This window comes from Prionailurus bengalensis, chromosome C1 (assembly GCF_016509475.1).
Source record: "Prionailurus bengalensis isolate Pbe53 chromosome C1, Fcat_Pben_1.1_paternal_pri, whole genome shotgun sequence".
NCBI lineage: Eukaryota > Metazoa > Chordata > Mammalia > Carnivora > Felidae > Prionailurus > Prionailurus bengalensis.
The window spans coordinates 111,681,141-111,695,921 of NC_057345.1; the positions used below are offsets into that span (position 1 = coordinate 111,681,141).

Here is a 14,781-nt window from a genome sequence, read left to right on the forward strand (position 1 = left end):
CTCATTTCTGCAGGTGTAACTCTGTGTGTCACTATCAACTCTCCCTTCTGAATTCCACTGTTTATTTGTGCGTTGCTACTTTGCACTGTCATTTCTAGATAGTCTTTATCTGTTGCCAAGCTAGAAGTGATAGGATGTTTGATGTTTGGTAGGGTTAATAGATCAGGCGGCTCGGCCCTGGCCTCACGGTGTGATATTTGGGTTGCTTCCAGTTATATGCTACACTCCACAGCCCAGCTGGAAATATGTGCCTGTAGGTAGAGTGAGTGAGGGTTTTTTTTGTTTATGTAATATTTTTCTCAGAATAGATTCCGCGAATGATTCTGTGTTACAGGGCCACTTTAAAGGGCTCTTCCCTATCTTGTCAGTAGTGCTTCATCATAGAAAGGAGTGCTCGGTTCCCCTCCCCACCTCCCCAACTCGGGCATTGGGTTTCTCCATTGTAAGGTACCTTTTGCTAGGTTAGGAGTTACTCACATGCTTGGGTTGAAATGGTTATTTCCCAGGGAGGGCACTGGTCTGGCATCTCAGTATGTAGACTTAGGCTCACGGGTTGAAGGGACGCCCCCCTCCACCTTGGGCTCCCCTGGGGTGGGACGACGTGCACTGGGGGGTCCCCAGGGCCCCCGGGAGGGAGTTGGTGCCCAGAAAGGTCTGTGTGAAGCACGGAAGCGTGAAGGTGACCCCTCTCTTGGACCTGGGGCCGCAGCAGGAGCTCGGGGCTTGGAGGCAGCGGGGAGGTGGTCCGAGCACCGTCCCTTGGTGTCCCCCAATCCCGGTCGGCCCGCCAGCGTTCGAGTTCTGGGGCGGCCGGGGACAGCGGAGCGGGAGCGCGGCGGGGCGTCCCGGCGGGGTTGGGGGGCTCCTTCGCGGTTATTATAACTTCACTCCCTTTAAAAGGAAAACTATGCCGGGAATCCGGGGAGGTGGCGAGCGAAGCCCGGGCGGGGGAGGACGTGACCCGCGCCCGCCGCAGGCCAGGCTCGGGTGTCCTCAGAGCAGGGGCTGCGCCGAGTGGCAGGGCCCACCCCTCCGCCCCCACTCCCCCCGCTTCCCACCACCCCCTCGCGGGCGGGGCGGACCCCACCCCTGCCCCCCCTCCCCACCTCGCGGTCTGGGCTGCGCGGCGGGCGGAGCCGCTCTTGGCCTTTTTTGGGCGTCTCCCCGCTCGGCTCCCGGGAGGGACCTGCGGGCGGGTGCTCGGCCGGCTGCGGAGGCGGCGGAGGGGGTCCCGAGGCGACCACGGGCTCAACGCGCGCGGCCACAATGACGGGAAGGTAACAGCCCTCCCCTCCCCCACGCCCTTGGGCGGAGGGCGCCACGCGCCAGGAGGGCGCCTGCCTGGGCGGGACTGCGGGACGGGACCCCCGCCCCGACCCCTGCGCCCCCCACCCGCCCCGGGGAGCCGGCCGATCCACCTGCCGCGCCTCCGGCCCGGCCCCTAGACCTCGGTTGGCTGCCGGGGTAGCGGTGTCCGTCGGGACCGGGGTGTCTGGCCCAGGTAGCGGCGCGCGTCAGGACCGGGGTGTCTGGCCGCAGCAGGTGAAGCTCCCTCCCGCCCCCCTCCCGCCTACCTTGCAAGATGGGCACAGGTTTCCCCTCTCTAGTGGAGAACCAGGGCTCAGAGCGGCCGGCACCAACCCGAGGTCACAACCAAAGGGCAGGGCGTTAAAACCCAGACTGTGGCCTCTATCAGCTTTCCGGACCCCCAGCTATGTGATCCTGTGGAGGAGATCTTACCTCTGGGGCCCTGGTCTCCTCCTCTGTAAGCCCAAACGGTGAAAACGGTGACAATGTTAAAAATGATAACGGGTCTGTGTGGGGGTCTGGCTAAACTCTGCCCAAGCATAGGCTGCTCAGGGGTGGGGTGGGGACAAGGCACTCCCCTAGGCCTGGCCCAGGCTGGGCTCCCAGGCCCTGGTGCCATTTCACAGATGAGGTAACTGAGGCCCTAGAGGCTGAGTGACTTAGGAGGCCAGTCACATGTCCACTAGTGTCTGGCCAGTGTTGGCCTCTGCAGTCCTTTCTGGAACATGGCTGGGTATAAGTGCATGACTCAGACTGGGTGGGAGGGGATGGTCTCCGAAGCCCAGCAGCCCCTTTCCAGCCAAGCCCTGGCAGGACGATGTTCTTTGACTTGTGGTTTGTGGGTCGAGAAAACCCTGTGATTTTGCTAGGAAAAAGATTTGGGGAGAAGCCGTACCCAGGAATGGGGAACAGCTACGGAGGGTGGGGTGATGGCCCCAAATCTGGTGTGATGTGCAGAGTGGTCACCCAGCTGGTGGGGATACGCTGGCCCACAGTATTAGGGCAGCTAGGACACCCAAAATGGCAGATGTCTTGTTTCAGATGCACTTTGCTGCCCACTCCATCATGGCCTGAGTCTGTGGACACAGCCAGCCTTCCAGGGCTCACCCCTCCTCATGTGCTCTGGAGCCCCTGCTTTCCCTGCCCGCTTCCTGGCCCCCCACCTGTAAGCTTATGAGGACAAGATGGGACAGAGTGAAACAGGGACAACATCAGGAGCACAGACCAGCGTTGAGTGGGATGTGTGCGAGGTGGCCTGGGCACAGCAAACACCCTAATAAGGCAGGGCCACACCCCTCCAGCTTTGGCAGCAGCTTTTATCCCGATACCCTGCAGGATCTGAGGCAGATCAGAGACAGAGGCACCTCTGTTCTCTTGGCAGGGCTCCTGTCGCCCCTGAGTCCCTTGAGCCTTCCAGGGAGGGGCTGCCCCCCAGCCCAAGGAAGCTTTGGGAGCAGGGCCAGCCCGCCCTGGCTTGCTGCAGGGGTCCGGCAGGTGCCCCGAGCCTGAGAAATGCTGGTCATCAAATGAAACAGGGCCCAGAGTGAACTTTGGAAAACACTGGGTGGAGTTTTTCCTTGTAAAAGTAACATTGCTCATCTCAGGGAGTTAGAAAAACCCCCAGAAACGTTAAAGATAATGGGAACAGAAAAAGAGAAAGAAAACACCCACAGTTCCACTCCTCAGAGATGCCCCTAGGAATATTTTGGTGGCTTGCTTCTTTTCTTGTGGGCTCTTTTCCTGCTCATTTGTTTTTTGCAGCTGTGAGCCGTCTGGGAGCAGAGTTTGCCTGCCACACGCAGTGCCCAGGCTGGGATTGGCTTGCGCCACCCCCCCCCCCCGCCCCATGCCGCTCACAGGCATGGGGCCAGGCCAGCTGAGGATGGGACATCCAACCCAGCCATTGGGGTGGGCGATGTTTTTCCCGTCCCAGAAGCTGTGGAGTTTTGCTTTCACTCTGTTGTGTGCCACCTTGACCTATGCATGCCCACTGCCCCCATGAGACCCCAGGGCAATGCCCACGCTGCATCCTGGTTCTCTGTACATCCACCTGTGCTACCTAGAACCAGGCTGACCTGGAAACAACCTTCTCCTCGTATACCTCACACACCCTGCCAACTGTATAAAGTGCCAGCTTGCCCCAGGACCAGAGTGAGCAAGGCCAGGGGGAGGGCAGGGGAGAGCCAGTGAAGTGGCCCAGAGTGTTGTACACGGCCGTACACTTTGGAAACACACCTGCGGGTGCTGTGGAGAGAAAGGGCTGCTGAGGAAGAGATTGGGAAGGAGGTCCGCCACAAGGGAGGCTTCTTGTCATTGGCAGCCTTGGGGGTGGAGAAGAGGAGGGGACTCAGGGGTCTGGGAGGTAGAATGGGAGGACCTGACTGAGAGGGTGGAATCCAGGACGATGCCCAGTGGTGGAGCAGGCGTGGGCCCCAAGCTAGTTTGGGCCATGAAGGATTGGAAGAGCTGTGACAAGTCCCTGAGGAAGTGCTGGGAGGAGGTTGGAGAGGAGGGTCTGAAGCCCCAGATTGGGTAAGGAGGGCCCGGGTGTGGTTGGGGGTGGGCAAGCTGTGGGATAAAAACTCAGCCCTGATGGGGGCCCAAAGACTCTGGACCTTAAAAACACCCGAATCTTTGTCCCAGCCGGAGGGACCTTTGACATCAGCACTGGTCTACAGTGAGGATGTGAAGGCCCAGGCAGGTCACACCCCTGCTAAGGGTCCCAGCCTGTCACTGGCCCTCCTCCAAGTGCAGCCTGGGACTGGGCGCTCACAGCTGGTGAGGTCAGTGGCTTGGCCTACTGTAGGGTGGAGTCCCACCCACCACACGACCCTAATCTGCTGAGGCCACCAGGTGCCAGCTCCCGAGCTGGGCCTCTGTACAGTGCAGAGCAGGGCTGCTGGATCTGGGTCCCCACATCCACCAGCACCCTTGCCCTCCATGGTGCCCAGTCCCCACTTTCTTCAGGAGCATTCCCAGTGGCCTCCTTGGCGGAAGAGCCTGCCAGCGTGTAGCTAAGATGGCAGCCAGGGCCTGAGCACAGCACGTGGAGCTGTGGGAAGCAGATGATGAGTGCCACGCAGCTGGACCCTGAGACCCAGACCAGGCCAGGCTAGGTAGCACCCAAGACTCCTCAACTCCTCCCTTTCCCTGGACTTCTGGCATTGACTCCGACCCTGCAAGTGCGGTGCGGTGGGGGGGTGGGGGGGGGTGGGTGGGGTGGGTGGGGTGGGGGTGGGGTGGGTGGGTCCTATTTTTAGCATGTCCATTTCCATGCTGAAAATACCCCCACCTTGGCTCACTTCAAACTACCAACATGATGTTAACTGGTTCCCAAAATTCCTGAAAATTCAGCAGTCAGCACTTGGGAGCTGCTACAAGATGGCCCGGGCATCCTACTGTGTAGAGGGGCCCGGCTTTGTAGGCACAGTGGCTGTCCCGCGCCTCTCCAGCTACACTGCTTCTCTCTGTTCCATCTGTCAGTGCAGAGTCATACTAAATGTTCCTTAGGTCTTCATTTCCAGGGAGGGTGGGCAGAGGGGGCACCCTAACTCTCCTCCTTGTTCTGTTTATTCAAATCTTCTAAATTCCTGACGGTGAATATTTACTCAATATGGCCTAATAAGATAAACATGTTAATGGGATACTTACCTGAGAGGACAGTGTTTCACTAATATGACGTGACCCAATGTATGTATGTAAGTAAAACCAACAATGTGTCCACACTGATGCCTGAGTTTCCAGTTAAGAAAATAAAAGCATTCAAAGTCCGATTTCATGTGGGGTAAGAAGGTTGGAAAACATCACTCATCTGATGCATACCAAGGACTTGGCCTCCCAGTGGGTCAAGGGAGGAGGTGGGAGAGGGAAGCTGGCTGTGGTGGAGAGGCTGTTTGCAGTGGTGTCTCTGGCTGCCCTGGGGATGGCTCTCACAGCTCAGCCACAAGGGGGTGACAGCCCTGCCTCACAACTTGATGGTGGCCTTGGCCTCTGTTGTTTCTCTAGTAAGCTATGTAGCTGCATTCTTCACTACACATGTGCTTTTTAAACATTAAAAAAAATAAATAAACATTAAAAAATGTTTATTTATTTTGAGAGAGAGAGTGTATGAGCAGGAGAGGGGCAAAGAGAGAGAGAGAGAGAGGGAGAGAGAGAGAGGGAAAGAGAATCCCAAGCAGGCTCTGTGCTGACAGTGCAGAGCCCAATGTAGGGCTTGATCCCATGGACCATGAGATCATGACCTCGATCCCATGAGCCATGAGATAGATCATGACCTGAGCGGAAATCAAGAGTCAGATGCTTAACTGATTGAGACAACCAGGCACCCCTAAACATTTGAGATATAATTCACATACCATAAAATTCACTGTTTTAAGGTGTACGGTTTAGTGGGTTTTAGTGCATTCACCAGTTGTGCAACTATCACCACTAATTCTATAGAACATTTTCATCACCCCCCAAAAGAAACCCCATACCCATGTGCAGTCAGTCCCCATTCTGCCCTCCCCCAGCTCCTGGTAACAATTAATGTGCAGTCTGTCACTATAGATTTGGCTGTTCTGTGTATCTTCTATAAATACAACTCTACATTATATGGGCTTTTTTTTTTTTTTTGACCTGGCTTCTTTCATTTAGCATAATATTTTCAAGGTTCATTTATGTTGTGGTATGAATCAGTACTTCATTCCTTTTTTGAGGGAGAGGTGCAAATAATATTCCATTGCATGGATTTACCGTATTTTGTCTATGTGTTCAGTTGTAGTGGGCATTTGAATTGTTTCCACTTTTTGGCTTTTATGAATAATGCTGCTGTGAATTTTTCTTTTTTTTTTAAATTTTTTTTTTAACGTTTTATTTATTTTTGAGACAGGGAGAGACAGAGCATGAACAGGGGAGGGTCAGAGAGAGGGAGACACAGAATCCAAAACAGGCTCCAGGCTCCGAGCTGTCAGCACAGAGCCCGATGCGGGGCTCGAACTCACAGACCGCGAGATCATGACCTGAGCCGAAGTCGGCCGCTCAACCGACCGAGCCACCCAGGCGCCGTGTGAAGTTTTCTATCTATATTTTCTACTCACTTGAGCATATACTTAGGAGTGGAATTGCTGGTAATTTTATGTTAGACTTTTTGAGGAATTGCCAAGCTATTTTCAGAGTAACTGCATACTTTTACATTCCTACCAGGAATGTGTGAGGGTTCTAATTTTCTCCACATCCTCACTAACACTTCTTGTTTGTTTTAGTGGGTGTAAAGTGGTATCACTTTTTTGACTTTCATTTTCCTAACAACCTGTCATGTTGAGCATCTTGTCATGTGCTTATTGACTGCTGGTACATCTTCTTTGGAGAAATGTTTGTTTGGTTTCAGTGCCCATTTTAAAATTGGGTTGTCCTTTTATTGTTGGATTTTAAGAGTTCTTTATGTATTCTGGATGTGAGACACTTACCAGCTATATGATTTACAAAATATTTTCTCCTATTCTGTGGATTGTCTTTTAACTTTCTTGATAGTGTTTTTTGATGCACAAAAGTTTAAAATTGTGATGAAGTCCAATTTATCTATTTATTCTTTGATTGCTTGAGTTTTTGGTGTCATATCTAGGGAAGTGTTACCTAATCTAAGGTCATGGAGATTTATTCCTATGTTTTCTTCTACGAGTTTATACTTTTAACTCTGACATTTTGATTTTCAATCCATTGTGAGTCAATTTTTATATGTGGCCTGAGATAGGGGTTTGAAACCATTCTTTTGTATGTGGTGTCCAGTGGTCCTAGCATCATTTGTTGACAAAACTGTTATTTTCTTTTTGAATTGTCATGGCAGCATTGTCAAAAATCAGTTGATCATGGATATATGGGATTATTTCTGGACTCTCAGTACTATTCCACTGATGTATATGTCTGTCCTTATGCTGGTACCAGACTGTTTAATTATTACTACTGTAACTCTGTAGTAAGTTTTGAAATTACAAAATGTTGGCCTGCTGACTTTGTTCTTTTTCAAATTATTTTGGTTATTCTGAGTTTCTTCAGTTCTTTATGAATTTTAGGATTGGCTTGCTCATTTCTGTAAAAAAGGCAGTTGGAATTTTTATAGGGTTTGTGTTGTATCTGTAGGTTAATTTGTTGGGGAACGTTTTTGTCATCTTAACAATAGCAAGTTTTCCAATCCCTGAACATGGGATGTCTTTCCATTTATTTAGGTCTTCTCTAGTTTCTTTCAACAATGTTTTATAGTTTTCATTGTATAAGTCTTATATTTTGTTGGTTAAATTTATTCCTAGGTATTTTATTCTTTATGATGCTAGTATAAGTGGAATTGTTTTATTAATTTCATATTCATATTGCTTATTGCTAGTGGGTTTTGTATATTGGTTTTTTACCTGCAAAGTTGCTGAGTTCATTTACTAGCTGTAATAGTTTTCCTTGGGGTTTAGGGTTTTATGTGTATAAGAGTATGTGGTAATCAAATAGAGAGTTTTACTTCTTTTCCAATCTGGATACATTTTCTCTCCTTTTATTGCTAATTGTCCTTGCTAGAACCTCTACTGCAGTGTTGAAAAGAAATGTCGAGGCTGGACATCCTTATCTTATTCCTGATCTTAGAGGGAAAGTTCTCAGTCTCTTACCATTAAGTATGATGTTAGCTCTGGGTTTTTATCAGGTTGAAGAAATACCCTTGTAATCCTAGTTTGTTGAGAGGTGTTTTTTGTTTTTTAATCATGAAAAACATGGATTTTGCCAAGTGCATTTTCAGCATTCATATGATGTATTACATTGATTTTGGATGTTAAACCAACTTTATATCCTGGAATAAATCCCATTTGGTTATGATATGTAGTACTTTTTATATGGTGCTAGATTCAGTTTTGTTCAGGATGTTTGCATCTCTATTCATAAGTGATATTCATCTGTAGTTTTCTTGTGATATATTTTTCTGATTCAGGGTAATGCTGACTTCACTGAATGAGTAGAGAAGTGTTCCCTCCTGGTAGATTTTTTGAGAAGATTTTGTGAAGGGTTGGTGTTAATGCTACTTAAACACTGGGTAAAATTCACCAATAAAACCATCTGGTCCTGGGTTCGTCTTTGTAGGAAGATGTTGATTACAAATCCAGTCTCTTTACTTGTTGTTGGCCTATTTGGATCTTACACTGCTTGTTGATTCAGTTTTGGTAGTTTGTATCTCTCTAGGTATTTGTCTATTTCTGCTAGGTTATTCAATTTGCTGTAATTTAGTTTGCATACAATTGTTCACAGCATTTTCCTTATAGTCCTTTAAGTTTCTCTAACTTTGGTCCCTTCTTTCATTCCTGATTTTAGTCTTTTGGGTGTTCTCTTGTTTTCTTGGTCAGTCTAGATAAAGGTTTATTAGTTTTGATCTTCTCAACAAACCATTTTTGGTTTTGTTGCTTTTCTCTATTTTTCCTAATCTCTATTTCATTTATTTCTTCTCTAATCTTTATTATTTCCTCTCTAATGCTTGCTTTGAATTTAGTTTATTCTTCTGTTTCTGATTTCTATAAAGCTATTTTATACTATACAAGTATTTAAATTATTATACAACTAATTTTTTTAAGTAGGTTCCATGCCCAGCATCGGCCTTGAACTCAAGACACCAACATCAAGAGTCATATGCTGTATTGACTGAGCCAGCCAAGTGCCCCTATTACACAAGTATAAATAACTACAGTGAAAACTATTCAACTGTGTACAACTATAAATTTTCCTTGAGCACTGCTTGAGCTACATCCCATAAATTTTGGTGTGTTGTGTTTTCATTTCATTCATCTCAATCTTTTCCTAATTCCCTTGTTTTCTTCTTTGACTCAGTGATTCTTTAGGAGTGTGTTGTTTAATTTCCACATATTTGTAAATTTCCTAAATTTCTTTCTATTATTGATTTGTGGTTTTATTCTATTGTGATCTGAGAATATGCTTTTCCCCCCTAATGTTTGTTTATTTTTGAGAGAGAGAGCGAGAGAGAGAGAGAGCAAGAGAGCGCATGAGCAAGGGAGGGTCAGAGAGAGAGGGAGACACAGAATTCGATGTGGGCTCCAGGCTCTGAACTATCAGCACAGAGGCTGATGTGGGGCTTGAACCCATGAACCATGAGATCATGACCTGACCAGAAGTCAAGAGTCAGATGCTTAACTGACTGAGCCACCCAGGCACCTCTGGATTGACTCTTTTATCACTATACAAGGTCCTTTTTTGTTCTTATAACAATTTTTGTCTTAAAGTCTGTTTGGTCTGATGTTAGCTTCTAGCTGTCTGATGTTAGCTTCCCTTTTAGTTGCTATTCGCATGGTGTATCTTTTCCATGCTTTTACTTTCAAACTATTTGTTTTTGTCTAAAGTGAATTTCTTGTAGAAATCATATAAGCAGATTTTTTAAATGCATTTACTGACTTCTGACTTTTAATTGAAGAGTTTAATCCATTTACCTTTAATGTAATTATTTTACATTTACAATTTACTAATTATTTATGTATCTTATGTCTGTTTTGTTTCTTAGTTCCTACACTCTTGCCTTCTTTTGTGTTAAATTATTTCATTATGCTGTTGTCTTTAAATCAGAGGGGAAAAATAGGTTTACAAACAAAAAATACATTTATATTGTCTTTTATTTTTATCTATATAGTTACTTTTACTATATCAAGGTTAAATATACTTTGCTGCTTTTTATTTCTTCATGTGGATTCGGATTATTGTCTGATGTCTTTTAATTTCATCCTGGAGGACTCTTTTAGTGTTTCTTTTCAACTACGTAATTTCTATTTGGTCCTATTTTACATATTTTCTACATAATTATTGATATTCTCCATTTGGTGAGATATCATTCTCATACTTTCCTTCAGTTTTTTTAGACATGGTTTTCTTTTGTCTTTTGGACATAATTAAAATAACTGATTTAAAGTCCATCTAATAAGTGTAATATTTGGGCTTCCTCATGGAGGGTTTATATTGATTGCTTTTTTTTTCTGTGTAAGGGTAATACTTTTTTGTTTCTTTGTATGTCTCATAATTTTTTTGCTGAGAACTGGACATTTCAAATAATATGTGGCAATTCTGAGATCAAATTCCCCCTCACTCCCCAGAGTATGTTGTTGCTACTTGTTTGTTTGTTTAGTGACTTTTCAGAAATAATTCTGTAAAGTCTATATTTCTGTCATTTGCGACTGCTTAAGTCTCTGCTTGATTAGTTTAATGGCCAGCTAATGATTGGACAACCATTTCCTTGAATGTCTGTCACCAATAAGGGACTCTGCTGAGGGCACTAAGTGTATGTTGCAGCACACCTTAAGCATTCAACCCTGCAGTTTACAGCTCTGCCTTAGCCTTTACTTCCTGATTACACAGAGCCTGAGGGTCAATCAGAAGCGAGAGGTTAGGATCTTCTTGAGTCTTCTCTGAGCATGCGCATAGTCCTGGGCTTTGTGTGGCCTTCTAGATTCCTAGGACTATTTTGGTTCTTTTCAAAGCCCCTAAGGACATGTCATTCCTTAATTTTTTCCTTAAAATTTTTTTTTATGTTTATTTATTTTTGAGGTTGGGGGAGGGGCAGAGAGAGAGGGAGACACAATCTGAAGCAGGCTCCAGGCTCTGAGTTGTCAGCACAGAGCCCAATGCAGGGCTTGAATCCATGAACTGCGAGATCATGACCTGAGCTGAAGTTGGATGCTTAACCAACTGAGCCACCCAGGCTCCCCTTTAGTTTTTTCTTTTAAGCTTTTTGATTAGTCTATTGTTGCTTCCACTATTATCCATTGCCTATGGCAATGACAGCTATGATACCATAGGCAGTTACAACAGTAATACATTTGAAAAATACTCCCCAAGAGAGGCTTTTAGCAGTGGGTATGTGTGAGTGAGGTCACATAAAGACAAAACTTTCAAATGGAGTCTTCCAGGGAATGAAGGTTTGAAGGAGCTTCAGCCCTGTCTGCTGCATAATTACTGGGAACGTGGGCTGTTATTTTTTAAGGCAGCAATAGAATTAAGATGTAGGGGTCAGAGGCTAGGATAAGTGAAAATATCACAAAGCTCACTGTTCCTACCAAGATTCAACTGTTTTTCTTTTCTTTCTTTTTTTAATGTTTATTTTTTGAGAGAGAGGGAGAGAGGGTGTGAGCAGGGGAAGGGCAGAGAGAGAGGGAGACACAGAATCTGAAGCAGGCTCCAGGCTCTGAGCTGTCAGCACAGAGCCTGATGCGGGGCTCGAACCCATGGCGCATTAGATCACGACATGGGCTGAAGTCAGACGTTTAACTGACTGAGCCACCCAGGAGTCCCCAGCTGCTTTTCTTGATGAGGTACCCTGGGTTACTGCAAACCTTTGGTTAATTTACAGAGTTCTGAAAAAGTGGATTCTAACAGTTTTTGCTAGTTTTCATTGCTTTTATGGAGGGATAACATTTTAAAGGCTCTTACTCTGCCATTTATGCTGACATCATTCTTACTATGTCTTTGCAACTTTGTCCTCTAGAGCCAGAGTGCTGGCTGGAGACACAGCATGGCTCCGACGCCTAGTTCTGCAAGACAGGTTGCAGAACTGGGGGTGGGGTGGGGGCACAAGGCTGTGCACAGATTTGGGATTTGGGTTCAATCAGACTCTAATTTCCTTTCTCAATTTCTAGCCCCTGGTACTTCCTTTTACAGTAAATATTTGTTGAATTGATCGGTGCTTGGTCACCTTGGACTTGAACTTTATTTACAAATTGTGATGTACAAAATGCTTGTGGCTATAGCCACCTTCCCAGGTCTATCTGCAATTGTGGAAACCATAAATAAATAATCCCTCCTTAAATGGAACTCTGACTCTGGGTAAGTTCTGGGTTCCAGAGTTGAGGATTTCCCCATGGGAGGGGCTGAGTAGGACTGGTACAAGGTACCTAGGCCCTTGGGCATTGACTTAAAGGTGCTACAACAAAACATTCTAATTAAAGATTTCCTAAGCATTCAGCTATCTCCATCAGAGAAGAGAGTGGGAGGTGATCTTTGTACCTGTTGGCTTCTCCAAGCTCAGCCTCTCTCTATGCCCTTTTGCCTCTGTAGCCACCTTTAAAAACATATTTGTTGAATTGATCAGGGCTTGGTACTTTTGGAATTGACCTGCATTGACAAGTTATATTGCGCACAACGCCTGTAGTTATCTGGCTGTGTTTTAGAGCTGCCCCCCAGGGTGGTTAATGAATTTGGATTTGCTAGATGAGATATGCTTCTCGGTATGTGGGCCTGGCATCTGAGTGCCATGGATCCCCTCCAAAGTTTTCCCTCCACCCCAGTGTTGGAGGACCAGTACCCTGCCCTGCTGTTCAGAATGATAGCTACTGTTTTTTGGGAAGGTGGAGGCCAATGCTGCTTGTGCTTTCTGACCTTACTTAGAAAGGTGTTTCAGGGAAATGGAATCGGTGTTAAAGATCTCCAGGAGTGCTATGGATCCTTATTTTACTGCTGACCATAGTGCCTGCTCCACTAACAGCAGCCACAGTTCTGCCGCTGACCTTGGGTGTTTGCACTTGGATCACAATAACCCTGCTGATCTCCTTAGGTAAAAAAGCATGGAAATAGTGCCTTCCTACCGGTCTTCTATCAGATTCTGCTGCTTCTGTTTTCCCTAGCAAGTTAGGGGATAACCTTTTCACTGAGCTTTCACAGCATGGACCTCTTTTGGGTGCTTGGCTATTTGTTGGTCAGATCCAGGGGACTGAGGCTGCCCTGATCTGGGTCTCCAGGCGGCATTTGTGGCACAGGGTCTCAGGGAAGGAAACAAGGTCGAATGTGGGCATGTATGGGGCTTCCTCCAGGATTCCTAAGCCAGATCAGTCCCATATTGCCTTCCGGAGCTAAGGGGCCATCGTCAGGACGTCAGGGGGCTTGGGGTTCCCTCTCAGGCTCCCAGCAGCCTGGGACCTCCAGGCACCCTGCCTTCCCACCATGGACCTCACCTTAGTGCTGTCTGGGACCTTCCCAGCGAGTCCCCTCCCCAGTCTGGACCCAGCCCTGCCACCTCAGCTTTCACTGTGCTGCCCCCGCTGCACGAACAATATCCTTTCTATTTGGACTTGACTCTGCTGCCCTTTGGAGATCGCAGTGTGTAACGTGAGCTCCTGTCCAGAGGGGGTGGGGGGAGAGGCGCCCCCTGCACGCTGGCCTGTCCCATCGCGGTCGCCGTGTCTGGCCTGCCGCTGCCGCCACTGCCACTGCCCCCCGCCCCCGAGGCCGGGGTGGTCTCCGGGCCGTCGGAGCAGGGCCGCCCCAAGACGGGAGCAGAAGGAGGAGGCCCGCGCCATGGCAGCCCGGCTGGGCGCGCTCGCCGCGTCGGGGCTCTACCGGCGGCGCCAACACCGGCAGAGCCCGCCGCCCGCTGCGCTCGGGTAGGTGGCCCGGGCCGGGGCGGGGTTGGCGGGGACAATGGCCGGAAAGCTGCCGCTGCCGGCCTTTCCCCGACACCCGCTTGGCCCTTCCGACGGCAAGAGCCCGGCAGTCCAGGGCGTGGGGACAGCGCCTGCGTTGGCGATAAGATTGGGGGGAGGGCGCATCTGTGATCAAGCCTGGGCGGGACGCTGAGAATGGGGTGTTGAATTGTCCTGCGGAGCTCCCATGACTGCTTTCAGACTAGGGTCGTTTTGTTGCTACTTTGTAGATGAATGAACGGAGTGGTCAAGGAACCTGCTGGACTTCACCCACCCAAATGGCTAAGCTGTGATTTGCAGCCAGTTTGGACCGACTCTAAAACCTGAGCTGCTGTCTCTCATGGAGAATTGCCAGTGTAGACAATGAAAGCCTCCTTTTGGGCAGGGAGGGCAGCCTGTGGCGCTCAGGGTGGACCCTCAGGGCATCTCAGAGGATGAGTTAACCTGGGGTGGGGAGGGTCTGAGGGGGCACGTAGATGGTGGTGGAACCACTAGTGTGGGTGTCAGGGGCTGGGGGCTGAGCCCCAGGGACCATCCGGGTGGAGACTTCTAGTAGAAAGTTGGGGAGAGAGTGATGAGGACTGTGAACTTGGGGTATTGGCAGGAAAGTGGCAGGTGTGAGCCTTAGAGGAAGAGGTGGGGGAGGAACAGTGGGAGAGGACCCTGAGGTTGGGAGAAGGGGTTGGGGAGTGAGGGAAGAGACAGAGAGCAGCAGTCACAGAGGTAGGGATATCTGAGGACCCAGGAAAGGAAGGACGTCCAGGGGCTAATGCTACATGGATTGCTCTGAGCTCACTGCATTCCCATAGTCCGGGCAGCCCTCCTGAGGGGTAATTAGGACTGAGCCACCAAAGACGTCTGGCCTCTCGGGGGAGTGGCAGGGAGGGGGTCCAGGCAGTGCCGGGGGCACCATCCACTCGAGCTTCAGACATCATGTTGCAGTGGGATCCCCCTTCTCTCCCTGCACCTGGAGAAGGGCCTGGGCACAGAACAGGTGCTCAGTAAGGATCTGTTGGATGAAGGGGGTTGGGGGGGGGGGGAAGGATACCACTAG

At 48.5% G+C, this 14,781-nt stretch overlaps 1 protein-coding gene across 3 annotated transcripts in view; it reads left to right on the forward strand.

The window, feature by feature from the left end:
- The first annotated feature begins 951 nt into the window (after positions 1–951).
- LIMS2 (LIM zinc finger domain containing 2) overlaps positions 952–14,781 on the forward strand; it is a 38,030-nt gene continuing 24,200 nt past the window's right edge. Inside the window, exon 1 of one of the 3 annotated variants that reach the window (XM_043576458.1) lies at positions 952–1,277. In XM_043576458.1, the coding sequence (XP_043432393.1) occupies positions 1,267–1,277 (11 nt within the window). In that variant the 5' untranslated portion in view covers positions 952–1,266. Of the gene's footprint in view, positions 1,278–13,587; positions 13,689–14,781 lie in introns of those variants that run through there. The other 2 variants (XM_043576459.1, XM_043576457.1) reach the window with 2 other exon arrangements.